At 39.5% G+C, this 15,623-nt stretch overlaps 1 protein-coding gene across 2 annotated transcripts in view; it reads right to left on the bottom strand.

Moving 5' to 3' along the window:
- Positions 1 to 1,904: 1,904 nt before the first annotated feature.
- The window catches only part of LOC127428087 (phosphatidylinositol 4,5-bisphosphate 3-kinase catalytic subunit alpha isoform-like), a 42,100-nt gene continuing 28,381 nt past the window's right edge, over positions 1,905 to 15,623 (bottom strand). For both annotated transcript variants that reach the window (XM_051676159.1, XM_051676158.1), the window contains exons 14-20: positions 12,575 to 12,681; positions 12,325 to 12,446; positions 12,149 to 12,227; positions 8,841 to 9,011; positions 8,591 to 8,708; positions 8,348 to 8,502; positions 1,905 to 5,339 (exon numbers count right to left, since the gene is read on the bottom strand). In XM_051676159.1, the coding sequence (XP_051532119.1) occupies positions 5,069 to 5,339; positions 8,348 to 8,502; positions 8,591 to 8,708; positions 8,841 to 9,011; positions 12,149 to 12,227; positions 12,325 to 12,446; positions 12,575 to 12,681 (1,023 nt within the window). In that variant the 3' untranslated portion in view covers positions 1,905 to 5,068. The remainder of the gene's footprint in view (positions 5,340 to 8,347; positions 8,503 to 8,590; positions 8,709 to 8,840; positions 9,012 to 12,148; positions 12,228 to 12,324; positions 12,447 to 12,574; positions 12,682 to 15,623) is intronic.

Here is a 15,623-nt window from a genome sequence, read left to right as displayed (position 1 = left end):
TTCTCTGTGCACAAAGGCAAATCCTTGTGGGTATAAGCAGCGTACTTTGCAATAAAACTGATTCTGAGTGGACATCTGTTGTTATTATGGCTCGTTTCTAACCGTTTACTTTCATTACAAGGAAAAGAGAAGCCAGCATCTTATTCAAAAATCACATCTAGTGTTCAACGGAAAAAAGAAAGTCATTCGGGTTTGGAATAACATGACGATGAGTACATGATGACTTGTTCATGTTGGTCAAATGACACTTGTTTAAATAATTTTTCAAAGGTGTCAGTAATAACGTCACTTACCGCTGGCGCCAAATTCAAATGAGAAGTCCGTTAACTATCAATCAGTTGAACTGTCTAAACACCTACCATACTAATCAAATGATGAGAAACCAGCAGCCAGCCGTCGCACTCCGGCAGTATTTCATAATAAAAGTCTCTAGCTACAGCCAGAGCCCTTATACCAAGTTATCCTACAAGGTTAGCAAAACGATAAATAACCAGAGATTATAATAATAATTAATATACTAGAAAGACTTTGGTGGCCCATCTCAGCTAAAAAATCTCTGGTGTAACTGCATTGGTCCCATGGACATTCTATGGGCAGTACACTGCTTTAGTGTGCTGAATAAAAAACCTTAATGAATAAACCGTCCACTAATCTTCAACATGTTTTACACTAAACAATCCTTTGGAGTGGACTATGTGTGGAGTTTACCACAATAAAACTGCTGTTTTATAAGAGAAGTCAAGGACAAGTTTGCGACACATAGGTGTCAGTTTACGGCTCTCCTCATTCGTTTGTATGGTATCCGCAAACGGTGATTTACTGTCGTAACACGCTAGTTACGCTCTCTCATGGGGTCTTTCTGGACTTTCCGATGGACTTTTATAATAACAATTTTGGATTTATAGTTAAAAATGGTCTGTGGCAAACATACATTTTAAGATACACACAGTCATACCACAAACGTGAATTCTGAAGCCTCCGTGTTTTTATGTATGTTACTAACAAGTTTTTATTTATTTTATAATTATTATTATAAAACAATATGCTTAATTGTTTTTGTTATTATTTTATTTTTAATTATATAATGAACATTTTATAAACAGAGAAAATATAAATTCTACTAAAATATAAAGAAAAGAAAGGAAAAGACAATAAATAAATAAAAAGTGTCAGGGGTATTACAAAATATTCAAAAATAAATCAATCATCAAAAGAAAGGATTTACAAATATGAATGGTTTTAATAGCCTTTTGTGACCTAGAAATAGTTTTGAGGTTGTAGTTCAGCAAACAGAACATACAAAAATGGTTTCTGGTCAGAAAATGTGCATTTATTTATGTAAAATTTTGTTTATAACAAAATAAAGTTAATTAAATACATTTTGTCTTTCCATTTGATCCCTTTTGTGTCCCAGGTGAAAATAAACAAATAACACATTTTTCCCGAATAAATAAACAAACATCTTTTACAATGTTCTCATTTATAAATTGGGAAAGGCCTTTCCACACAAGTTACTAAAGAAGAACTACAACAGTTTTCTGTTCTGTCAGGCACATTCACTCACATGCTTGTGGTATTTGTAGTCTTTAACTAGCAACTCATTAGAACAAACGGGAAAGACAAAAGTGAACATTTTGAGGGGTGTTTTTAATACACCAAAGAGATATATTAGAAATAAAATATAGAAATGAAAATATTTTAAAATGCATCATAGAGGAAGTTTTTAGAAAATGTTTATTTTTTATATTTTGATTAATTATTGTGTTTGCACTGTGCAGAACATCCCACTATTCTTATTTCAATAATAATAATAATAATAATAATAATAAAGTACAATATACCATATGACTTCAACCCTCAATAATGTAAATGTGCATGCGAGACATCAGCTATAATCAGGAAAATGTTTTTGAAATACGTTTATTTGTACATAGTCACATAACACTCAAAATATTGAAGACAGATTGAATACAAAGCGACTCTTGAACTGAAGTGCACAATGAAAATGAACAGAAATAGATGGTTTGTGCTGAATGCAGTCACAGGCCAAAAATCCCCCACATGACAGATGATCAACAAAAACACTTGGGCAACTTTGTGATGTTTTCCTTTTTTTTTTTTTTTTTTTACTCCATTGTATATTTTACTTTTGAACCTCATGCAGGGAAGCAGGTAAAGAAAAGTATTTGGCCCGTTTTATATTATTTCATAATGGTGATAGTAAAGAAAACTATATCTCTATGACATCAACACATAATGAGTAAAATGCAACAGTGTTACAGAGAGATAAATGTAACCACTCCAACCATTTCAGAAAAGCACAGAAAACCGCTTTGACCTTTCATTATATCCTCCATATACTCCTCCTGACAGTCTTATAAAACAGCAAACACGTGTACAATTGGGTTTCCTTTAAATTCAAATGATTTTTTTTTTTATTAGTGAAGTAGAGTTTCTCATAAGCAAACCATTGAAACATTCATCATCGGTATGAAATTGCCTATGCAAGTGAACCTTCAGTGTGATGCAACATTGACACGCAAACACGGTTCCCAACAATGATATTCAAGTACAACTGCATCTTATTAAACATTGTGTTGTTTTTCTCTTTTTTCCTTTGTCATACAAAAGACTCCAGAACTTCTGCATCTCAATAGATTATGCAAGTGAGTTGTTAAATGATTTAAAAAAGGTAAATTAGAAAGCTTTTGATCACATTAGACTTTTGTGAATGGGCTTGTTTTTTTTTTTAGCGGGTCCAGCCCAAGATCTGTAGCCTGTACAGACAACGACACACATAGATTGAACAGAAGCATGCATTAAATGGCTTTCGGAGAGAGCGAACATAAGCTGCTGATCGTCACTAACTTCTACAGCAATTAAAAGAGCTGCTTAAAACACATGCAGGAGATTAAAGTGTCCCACAGGACTGAAGGCAAAGAGAGAAAGAACGGAGGAATACAAAGTGCACGAAACACCTGCATACATCAGTCTGAGGCCATGTGGATATCTGTTCATGTGTTTACTGCAGAGTTACAACGCATTTTACAAAAGGTGATGTTTATCAAATGAATGCATAAGTGCAGAAAACTACAATAGCAAGTCACAGGCGGAAAATCATTTTATTAATCACTCTTCCAGTAAACAAAAAGATTAATGTACTTGAGAAGCAAAATTGTACAAGTCTTGTTGTGTTTTCTTACACCAGTGGCAGATTGCATTTCTCGTTTCGAGCATAAACATCACTCGGTTTGCTAATGTGGCAAGAAAAAGTCCTTGAAAACAAGTCTTATCTTACACAATTGGGCTTCTCAAGAAGATGATTTAAGGAGGTTTAGATATTTTCACACTGGTTCAGAAAATGATCAAAGGATGAGTTTAAGAAGAAAACTCAAATTCAGCTCGGTCTTTCAGATTGTTTCAGCAAAAACCCTCATGACGAGCATGTGTCCTTTCCTCCATAAAAACGGTTCATGATCATTTACGTTTCAGGCGGTTATGCGGGTATGATCAATGTCATACTGAGCTGCAACGAGAACAAAACAACATACATAAAAAGGTGTGCAAGAAATAGTAGCGATTTATCTATTTAAATAGCACGATTGCACCTCATTTGTACATTTTCACAGCTTTAAAGTAATGCAGAAACACGACAGGCGTTTAGACTGAATGACGAGAGAGAATATGTGGATCTCGTGAAACACCAGGCCAGATGGTGCTGATGCTGGAGTGCTTGTTTGTTCGGGAATTGAAGACGTAGTCGTAGCGGGAGCAGCTGGAACTGTCGGCCCCAAGCAAGGCACTTAACCCGACCACAGAGGGCGCCGTTTTCCTGTTTTTGCCATTTCCGTTGAACGAGAACGCTCCGTTTGTGCAAGAGCCACTTCATTCCACTGAAGCCCTAAATTAGCCCTAATTACTTACACATGATATACTGTGTGTGTGCGGTCTTGTTAGCTCAACCCCTCTCAACATCTGAGATATTCACTTCACGACAAGTCTTTCAGGAGGACAGACTGTCCGCACATATACTATGTGTAGTGATACTGCACTGTACTGTAGTGTCCTCTGCTAATTTGCACACTGGAAACAGGAAAACATCATTCATCTATGGGGAGGAACTATTCAAATACGTCCCAACTAGTGGACGGGCACATTTATATATTGGCCAGGTCGATTCATGGGTGGATATTTGACTATTTTCAGACCTTATGGCCAAATGACAGTGGTAGTTCATCTTTGTGTCAAAATGCACACTTTGGATTGAGGCCATTTATCTGAGTTTTTGTGTCGTGTAGGACAGAATGGCAAAAAACTGTGTTCATTTCATGTGCCATCGTTGACTTGTGTTGCATATATATCTGCATTATATCAGGTATCGTGTATCTCGGTCAAGCACAAGAGGAACTGCTGCGTTAGATAAGAGTGTTATGTGCATCTTGAGAAGTGTGTAGTGCTACTATGTGAGAGTATGAGAAAATTCATCCAGTGCATAATCGGGTACACATCGTTTCCGCTCGCTGTGCATGTAAGGAAGAAAGCTTATCATCCGTGTCTGTGCGGCAGAGTGAACTCAACAAACACGAAACACTTCAGCGTCTTGACGAAGATCAGCACCATCAGTTTCGCGCTGCAACGCCTCCATTGCCTTTCAGGGGATTAGTGTTGGTTTGGAAAACAAAGGCCAGGCAGTAAGCCATACCCTGTTTTCTAGAGTGTTCTCGGAGAGTTTCGTGCATATTCGAAGGCATTTGTAGTTTTAAACAGGAAGACGAGAACATTCCCGCAAAAGCTGCTGAAAAGTACAGAACGCTTTTCTCCAACAACATTTGTTTTTCCCCACACAAAAAAACCCATCATAAATATTAATAAGAAGAATTGACTCTCCAGGAAAAGAGCAGCTCGAGGGGAAAAAGAGACTATAATGGACAATGCTGGAGATCAGACGCATTTGTACATGAGGTTTGGGTGGGTGTCGTAATTCCCTATGGCATACATCAGACAGCGTGCCCTAGAATAAGGGTCTCGTTTTGGCCCATCATACGGCCCTGTGTCCCGCCGCTTCGGCTCAGTTTTGGGCGTGGTGACGTATGGTGTGGAAGATCCAGTCCATCTTGGTGGTCCATCCGCCGTGGTGAGCATCATTCATCTGCTTCATGAAATAGTCCAGGGCTTCCTGCTCGGTTTTGTCCAGCGCCAGCGTCTTGCGGATGTAAGCGATGTCATCGAAGGACTGCAGCTCTGGCATGCCCGAGCCCAGCATCATGGAGAAGAGGTTGATGAACAGGTTGGCGTGCTGTCTGATGGCTAAGTAAGCTTTGTAGCACATCTCCTGGAACCTGCAGCGGGAAAATGGCAAGACACGTTCAACTTCCTGCTACTTCATTACATCACACTGCAGCACTGTCAGAAATCAACGAACCCTTTAAAACAATGGTCTCATCCATTTATACCAAATTCATCAAGATGCGAGCGGCGTGTCAGAAGCAAATCATAACAATTGTCATTTTATTCAGGGGCATTTTTTGGTGGCACTATTGCCCTGAGCCCCCTTAATTTCTGACCCTGCACTGCAGTGTTATTAATTATTGCAATAAATGTCAGTGTCTAAGCATGAATAACATTTTAAAAACGATATTTTACTGAGTAACTATCAACATGAAACCAAATTTGACCCTCTCTGTTTCCTTTCTGAATACTTGCTCAAGGACTACAGACCTTATTCACGCTAGCACCGTTGTTGATATTTAATGGGAATGAAAATGAGGCTGTGAGGGATAAACTTACAGTCTCTTTAATGGCATGAACGGTATAAAGCTGTATGAAACTCCTCGATCACATCTGATTTTCCAGACTGTACGTTTATCCCTCACAGCCTCATTTTCATTCCCATTAAATATCAAAGATGGTGCTAGCGTGAATAAGGTCTCGTTGAGTTTTACTCTCACCCACATCAATGTCCACTCCTCCAAGACACACTCTGGACGACCAGATTTTATGAGCTGTCCCGCGGCCCGACGTTACAGTCCCCTTTTGTCCCGACGATAGCCTAATGTTTTACTAAATTAATCATTACTGTGCTTCATGCTTTTTCTGTAACGAGAAACTAGCGACGAATAATGAGAGAATCGTTCATTCCAACAGTGCTAAACTTTCCCCTCACCGTACAGCAAACGTCAATGTAATCATATAGCACCAAGAAATGCATCCCCTTCCTAATATAAACATACTATCAGTAAAATCACAACCCTGTACCAACGTGCCATGTGATGTTATAAATGTTTATACGGTGATGTGGGGCAATGTGTTAATGACCAGACCTTCTCATTGATGTTAAAGGGACAGTTCACCCAAAAATGAAAATTCTCTCATCATTTACTCACCCTCATGCCATCCCAGATGTGTATGACTTTCCTCATTTTTTCTTTTCACATTTTTTTTTTTTTACAATATATTTTGTAGTCCTTTTTTACTCTAAATTTCCCATTTCACTTTCACTTTAACATCTGAAAGTCACGTGTGGTGCCTGTTTATTTTCACTATCACATCTGAAAGTGAAAGTGTAGATTTATAGTAATTACGGACTTAAATATTAATCTGTTTTTCAGTCACACCTATCATATCACTTCTGAAGACATGGATTAAACCACTGGAGTCTTATGGATTACTTTTATGCTGACTTTATGTGCTTTTTGGAGCTTCAAAGGTCTGGTCACCATTCACTTGCATTGTATGGACCTACAGAGCTGAAATATTCTTCTCAAAATCTTCATTTGTGTTCTGCAGAAGAAAGAAAGTTATATACATCTGGGATGGCATGAGGGTGAATAAATGATGACAGAATTGTCATTTTTGGGTGAACTGTCCCTTTAATCCCGTCTGAAAAGGTCATATCAGTAATATTTTTTTACGGACTGCATGTTCCCACGCCAGCATTCGATCTTCTATAAAATACCCATGCTTGGTATGCTGGTGAGCCAGTGAATCTGCGAGCACTTTAACTGATGTTGGTCACTGATAACACACCGTTTCACAACTTCAGATAACACTGGCTGTATGATGCAGGTTTTTCTCAAGCAGGGCTGCCATGATTATGAAATTTGGAGGACAATTAATTGTCAAACAAATAATTGAGATTATGACGAGTAATGGTCTGTTTGTCATATAAATTGTAATAGGTGTGCTTTTTTCCTGCATGTGTGCTTCATACACGTTAGGATGTCATTCATATTTACTTCAAATATATAAATCAAATAATAAAATAGGGATAAACTATGATTTCCTTTTAAGGCTTTAAATACTTATGAATGACATGAAAAACAATGTTTTAAATATAAAAATATTCCTAAATACTTTACATGGACAGCATTAGTTTTGATCAATTTTACATTTACACTGTTGTTTTTTGGACTCATATTTTATATGGCATATTTTTATAAATAAAGACAATTTTATATATATATACTGTATATATATATATATATATATATATATATTACTATATTTATATAATATTTTATTATATTATGCAATAGTAAAACATTTCTTTCCCAATTTCTTCACTTTCACATGTTATTTTAATGCTCTGATTAAACCCATGAAGCAACCCGTTATTAGTCATGAAGCAAAACCTTTGAGATTTCGTTTCATTATTTTATCGTAAGCGTGCGTGTCCTCTTCTGTGTCACTGCGTGTCATTAACACTGTATGTATGAACCAGGAACATTTGCCATTACACGATCGTTTAAAGTGAAACCGGAGTGCTTTGCGTTCACTATCACAGTTTATACTTGTTCATTTATATTTTCGTGGGACTTTGACACGAGTCTCAGCTGACAGCGTGCGCATCGGATCGCTTCACACGTTCTTCAGGACAGGTGCTGGTTGACCTCCGCGGTGCGGCTCAGTGACGCTCAGACTCCGAGTTCAACTGAATGACACACAAACGTGTCGATCATGGCATTTATGCACTATATCTGCTTAAAATACCCTTATTTGGGCATTAAAATGTGACTGCCCAATAATCACGGTTTTCTCAAATAACTGCGATCAGACGGTTATTTAATAATCAGGACAGGTATACTCAAGCATCTATGAGAAATAAACGATTGTTTTCGTATGGTTTGGAAAAGTGCAGCTGATGTTTTGGAACATATTTTCCAGAAGTCTCAGTTTAGTATAAATGAGAGAGTAACAATCACCAGTTCTGTTGTATTTTGTCAAATATTCCAATCAATTTTTTATAATAATTCTAGTATATACTCAAGCTTAATGTTTTAAACTAGTATATTTTTTACACTCAAGGAAGTGTTTCTTTAAAGCTCACCCAGGGGAAAAACAACAATACCTCTCAAACTCTCTGGTTTTAGTGCACTCTTGTGTTCCTCCTTTGCTGATCACTATTAAGAAGTCTTGAGTTAAGACGAACGGCACTCGCTCTCGCTTGTAGCCAAACTTCTTCTTCTTGTGGTCCAAAAAGTGACCGAAATCTATATGAAACAGCTGCAGAAGCAGAAGACACAGCCGGTCAATATAAGGAGAATGACTCAACATTATGAGGATAAAACTTCAATGAAGATCAAGTTCACACCTGCCCGTCGTCCTTCACCATGATGTTGCTGTTGTGTCGGTCACCGATGCCCAGAATAAAGGTGGCCACACAATAGCCAGCGCAGGATCGTGTGAATAAGTCGACCGCCATGTCGTACCTGTAAACACAGATGATTTAATTGATGAGGTAAATTCCAGAACTTGTGTGACTTACGACTTTAACATCTGCTCTATTTAACTAGTGCTTGATGATTACTCAAGTGATATAAGTGAGAAACACTGTCGCTCACATCTCGCCCTTGTTCTTGTCCTTCAGCCACTGATGCAGCGTTGAACTGTTAAACTGCAGCGCCCCCTTCAGGCCTCCTTTACACTGAATCTGCATGATGGTGTGAGAACTTCTCACCACCTCTATGAGACCCACACAGTCTCCAATAGACAGACAGCCGTACGGGAGCATTCTGGGATGAGAAAGAAACAGAAAGAGAGAGTTATTACAACAGGACACTTCTTCTGGCTTACAAATGGACCCGTTTCATTGATGCTTTTACAGTTCACTTATTACTGGATCAGATTCTCTGGAGCAACATGCGGTTTAAGACCCCATGAAATGTCATCACAAGCAGTTTTCTTTCCTGTGTTGAAGTATTTTCTATTAAAACAGTTTGGGCGGGACATATCAAAGGACTTTTCCCTTTTTTTAAATAGCCAATGGCTTTACAGCGTTTGCTACTTGCTATGGCTAGTCAGAGGCAGGTGATATTCGGGGGAGGGATATTCTCATTCTAGGACATATTTGTATACACCCTCTGAGTGCAAGATGATGTCATCAATCATTTTGACTTATTTTCCTAAAGTGAAAAGCTTTGATCTTTCCAGTTTTGTGGTCTGCGCTGCGATATGGAGGGTAGCCCGGTCGATGCGTTCGCTTCAGAGATACAGATCATTGCCGCGAGTGGTTCTGTGATGGCTCGCTCCAAACTCATGTGAAAACCAGGCTTCAATCACACTGCGCAAATTAGCATTTCAGATGAAAAGCATATTTAGCACATATCAAACGCAGAACGTGAGATGAATAATTTGCTTTGGCAGCCCAAAATGTTGCTTCAGTGGCCGCAGAAAAATGTTTTAATGGAGGAAGAACCCTGACATTGTTCTTTCTCTGCTGTCCCTGATCCTAATCGACCAGTCCTCAGGACCCACCAGCTGAGACGATTATACACAGTGTGATTGTAGCTCATCATGCAGGTATACACCGGCTTAATATCAGAACTGGCCTTGGCGTGCACATGCTGATGAACCCATAATAAAGCATTAGTTATGTAACAGTTATGGCCGCTTCATTTCAAATCATGGAGAGGCTATATATGGGAGAATCAAACATCTGCCACTCCGTTTGTTCTGTGATGTGTTTCAAGTGTATAGCCAACATTTGGCAAGTGATACTGATTTTTAGATAACTTCTAGATAGACTTGATCATTTACAGGTAAGTTACAGTTGTGCTCAAAAGTTTGCATACCCTTGGAGAATTGGTAACATATGTACCATTTTTAAAGAAAACATGAGTGAGCAGGCAAAACACATTTCTTTTATTTCTTATGGGATTCATATTCAACTGTAGGTTATTACAGAATGACACAATCATAAAACAAAACATGGCAACAAAGAAAAAAATGAAATGACCCCTGTTCAAAAGTCTGCATACCCTTAGTTCTTAATACTGTGTATTGCCCCCTTTAGCATCAATGACAGCGTGCAGTCTTTTGTAATAGTTGTCTATGAGGCCCCAAATTCTTGCAGGTGGTATAGCTGCCCAGAATATTTCCTCCAGGTCATGCAAAGTCTTTGGTCATCTTGCATGAACCGCACGTTTGAGATCTCCCCAGAGTGGCTCGATGATATTAAGGTCAGGAGACTGTGATGGCCACTCCAGAACCTTCACCTTTTTCTGCTGTAACCACTGGAGGGTCAACTTGGCCTTGTGCTTAGGGTCATTGTCCTGCTGGAAAGTCCAAGAGCGTCCCATGCGCAGCTTTCATGCAGAAGAATGCAAATTGTCTGCCAGTATTTTCTGATAACATGCTGCATTCATCTTGCCATCAATTTTCACAAGATTCCCCGTGTCTTTAGAGCTCACACACCCCCAAAACATCAGTGAGTCACCACCATGCTTCACAGTGGGGATGGAATTATTTTCACTATAGGCCTTGTTGACCCCTCTCCAAACATAGCGCTTATGGTTGTGACCATAAAGCTCTATTTTGGTCTTGTCACTCCAAATTACAGTGTGCCAGAAGCTGTGAGGCGTGTCAAGGTGTTGTCGGGCATATTGTAACCGGGCTTTTTTGTGGCATTGATGCAGTAAAGGCTTCTTTCTGGCAACTCGACCATGCAGCTCATTTTTGTTCAAGTATCGTCGTATTGTGCTCCTTGAAACAACCACACCGTCTTTTTCCAGAGCAGCCTGTATTTCTCCTGAGGTTACCTGTGGGTTTTTCTTTGTATCCTGAACAATTCTTCTGGCAGTTGTGGCTGAAATCTTTCTTGGTCTACCTGACCTTGGCTTGGTATCAAGAGATCCCCAAATTTTCCACTTCTTAATAAGTGATTGAACAGTACTGACTGGCATTTTCAAGGCTTTGGATATCTTTTTATATCCTTTTCCATCTTTATAAAGTTCCATTACCTTGTTACACAGGTCTTTTGACAGTTCTTTTCTGCTCCCCATGGCTCAGTATCTAGCCTGCTCAGTGCATCCACGTGAGAGCTAACAAACTCATTGACTATTTATACACAGACGCTAATTGCAATTTAAAAAGCCACAGGTGTGGGAAATTAACCTTTAATTGCCATTTAAACCTGTGTGTGTCACCTTGTGTGTCTGTAACAAGGCCAAACATTCAAGGGTATGTAAACTTTTGATCAGGGCCATTTGGGTGATTTCTGTTATCATTATGATTTAAAAAGGAGCCAAACAACTATGTGATGATAAATGGCTTCATATGATCACTATCCTTAAATAAAAGACATGATCAGTCATATTTTCAAAATCTGCCAGAGTATGCAAACTTTTGAGCACAACTAGTTTGAATATATATAGTTTGAAACATGTCTCAAGACCTCTGCACTCTGCTCCGTCCAGCTGTCCGTTTCTTGCCTGTACAGCTGGAGCGGTGCTTAATGCCCCCTGCTGACTGAGACTGGCAAAAATATGGTGGTGGCACTTCAACGTTCCATTGGTAGGAAAATTCCTTATTACAGTGGTGTGATTAATGTGTTTAATGTTTTTAATATTTTTTTTTTATTAATCACATTGAATTAACGTGTAATTGACAGTCTTAATGTACATTTAAAATGCTTATATCTGCTAACAGTCCATTTGGACATCTTTTAAGTGTACACTAGCATATAGATGACTTCAAAGCTAACTGACATGGACTAAAAGTTACAAAAAGACTAATTTTGAGTTCATGGGGTCTTTAAGCACCTAGGTCAGGGACACAATGGTGATGGCTCATGCATTACCCGTGCCGGGTTTAAACCTATGACCTTTCAGTTTCCAGCCTAGACATTTAACCACTACACCACCCCTCATACCTCAGGTCCAGCCCCTGATTTTGCCAAATGTTCTCCATTATCCTGATGATCTGAAGGGTTAGCATGTCCTGCCGCAGGTCTAAGTGAAGGGAAAAGTTGGAAAAACTTGTCAATGTTGTTCCATATCGTGCAAAATAAGTGCACACATAGAAAGAGAGGATAAAAGATGATCTGACCATCTCCGTTCTTGAAGATGATCTCATTGTTCTGGAAGAGAAGTTCAGACATGATGTCAGGGTTTTCCCAGTTGAGCCACAGCGGTCTCTTAGCTGAGGACATGATCCTACAATCTTCAAGTCTGCCATGCAAACAGAAGAACAAACCAGATATCAAACGTCATTTCATGATCAAATGTGCATTTATTTATCTGTAGCATATTGTCCCTGCTAAGTGAAAGGTGTATTTACTGCACTGTATGGGACTCACCGCAGGTTACCCAGCTGGTGGGCGGGGTTGAGTGGAGAGGTGAAGTTTTGGAGGGCATCCATGTAGTCGGGTCTCCTCATCTGCTCCACCAGGAACTTCATTTGCACCTGAAAAAAGTCCATCAGCCAATGACAATTTTCCTCAAACTAACCCTAACCCTAACCCATCACCTTAAAAAGGTGATGCATGTCATTGTTTTCTTGTCAAATATTTTCTCCTATCCCAGTTTAATATGCAGAAACAGCTATAAGTCAGTCATTCGTGGTCTGATTTCCACCAAAGGTGTAACACTGTGGTGCTATCAACACTGAAATTGAGTATTTAGTGATACTAGCATGTAGAGGTCAACCGATAGTGGAATTTGCAGATACCGATAACTAAGGTGATGGGAAAGGCCGATAACCAATTAATCGGTCAATAGTTTATTTAATTGATTTATAAAATGTCACTAAACAAAATTTATTCTTTCCTTAATTTGACGGGCACAGACAAAGAGTCCTAAATTAATAAAATCCCAGATGTATTTTACTGTTCAACCAAAATCCCAAAAATAACCAGAAAAAATGAAGATTTGGTGCATAACGCAGGACTTTTTATAGTATAAACAAGCCTGAAACGCCCAAGGACTCTTATTTTGAAGTGACGAAATGATGAAACATCAATCGGCAACTATCGCCATAGATTTTTGCAGTTAACGATAGTTCAAAAAAGCAATTGGTAAAACTGATATATCGTTCTATCTCATCTAGCATGTGTTTAATTACATTGGGCCTCATTCATTAAACTTTCCTAAATATATGAGTAAATTGGGAGTAATTTATGAATAAATGGACTTCCCTGAAAACTTTCCACCGGATTCACAAACGCTGCATTCACCCCAGATTTGTACATTAAATGTATGTTAGTGAATTCCAAACATTAGTAAATATGGGGTGTATGCACATTCATTCAATTATCATAATCCATGAAAGGCACCAGACTCTGTGGAACAGTCATGAAATCGTGCATTCACACCATAAAACCTTTGTGTCATCGGAAGCTCTTCTGAGAATGAAACAGTCCAAGAGGTGAATACAAATGTTTGACATGAAGCTTTAGTGTAAAACAATTTTCATTTCATCGCCAGCAGGAGGAGGTCCACCATCATAAACCATCTCGTTTCTGTTCATTGTCCGAAATGCTGTGAGCTTATAATGATTTGCAAGCTATGACAGTGTGCTTTTTCCATTTTTATTTTCTGTTGTACTGTGTACACACCTGCCTGCGACATGTTTATTTATGGGTTTAACAGCATTAGCATTGACCATATGTTTTCAACTGAACGTGATTTGTCAATGCCTGTACTGAACTTATGAAACCTACATTATAGAGCTCATATCAAGTGAAGAAACTGTCCAATCAGTCACGTTGAAGAGCGTTCATTTTTTCAAGAAAATCAATCACAAACTCCGTCTTCCTATGACCTTTTCACCCCATGCCAAGCACTAATGCTGGAAAAACAATATAAAAGTGTGGCAGGGTGGAGGGCGGGGCCGGGTCGTGATTCTGCACACCCGGCCCCTAATTAGGCTGATTAAGCCCAAGAGGGATAAAGGCGACCGGAGACAGCAGTGCGACAAAGAGAGAGTTATGGACAGCTGCCCGACACCTGTGTGTGTTTGTCTTTTTTCTTAAGTTTATTATTAAAATATTATTTATATTGTTAAGCTGATTCTCGCAGCCTCTTTTCCATTTGAACTGTGTTACACTGGTGCCGCAACCCGGGAAGGAGGAGGGATGTGCCGTAGTAGAGTCCTCGCCAATACCATCCACCCCAACGGAGCAGCAGTGGCCATCCGCCGGGGGATGGAGGAGCCCGGCCGCCTGAGAGCGGAGGAACGGCCACCGACCGCGAGGGGAGGAGGGGCTCCTAGCCGACTGCCTGGAGTGGTCAGGGCCGCTGCCAGGGGCGGAGGAGACCCCTACCGGCCGCTAAAATGTGGCGGGGTCAAGAGAGGACCGCTGACCGCGAGCGGGGAGGGGCTCCTAGTTGACCGCCTGGAGCGGGAGGACCGCTGCCAGGGGCAGGGGAGACCCCTTCCGTCCACCAAAAACGCGGCGGGGCGTTCCGTCCACCAGGGGCCGGAGGACTGCCTCCGATTTGCCCAGGGAGGTGTGGCTGTCGTCCACTAGAGGGTGGAGGAGTGGCCGAGGACCAGGCTACGGTGTATCAGAGAACCGGCGAGTAAATTTTTTTATTATTTTTTTCTCTCTCCTCTCTCTCCCGCTGTCGCTCCGCGTTGGCCTTTCCCTCTCTTTTTAAATATTTTTATTGTGTTTTTGGTTGGTATTATCACTGTTACAGTGTTCCATGTTTTTTTTTTGTTATTATTGTTGTTTCCCTACCCTTGTCCCCTCCCAGATCCAGGAAGACGGGGATGACCTGGCAACTAAATATTATTTATATTGTTAAGCCGGTTCTCGCCGCCTCCTTTCCATTGAGCTGTGTTACAAAAAGGTATAAAGCAGAGATGGCAATAAACTATCATTTGAAGAAATAAATGCAAGCATCAAATGCAAGAAACATTTTTAAATACACTGTATATATACTGTATAGATAATAAAATTAAACAACAAACCTCTTTTTAACTAATTTATGCTATTTATTAAGGTTAATTTCACTCATTGAATTATTCATTAATTTTATCATTACTTGTTTCATTTCACTTCTATGAAAATGTAGTCATGGCAGTTCCTCTGAAAGAACACAAAACGTTCGGATGTCTTACACATGATTTACACGTGGTCAGGAGTAGGTGTGTACATTCTGTTCTTACAAACAAACATTTTAAAAATAAAAGCACTATCATGAATCCGAGATTCACGTCAGAACAGCTTTACCAACGATTTGCACAAAAATGCGTTCTGCTCATGTTTCATGAATGAAGCCCGTTAAGTGTGACGTTTGAAGGAAACACCTGAAAGCTTTAGAACGGGTGGAGCATCTTCTGTAAGCGTCATGTTACATCTAACAATCTACAGTTTCACTTAAAGTGCACTTAAAGTCTCT

This window comes from Myxocyprinus asiaticus, chromosome 37 (genome assembly GCF_019703515.2).
Source record: "Myxocyprinus asiaticus isolate MX2 ecotype Aquarium Trade chromosome 37, UBuf_Myxa_2, whole genome shotgun sequence".
Lineage (NCBI taxonomy): Eukaryota > Metazoa > Chordata > Actinopteri > Cypriniformes > Catostomidae > Myxocyprinus > Myxocyprinus asiaticus.
The sequence above is the reverse complement of the archived record's forward strand: the minus strand, read 5'-3'. Positions and strand labels throughout refer to the sequence as shown.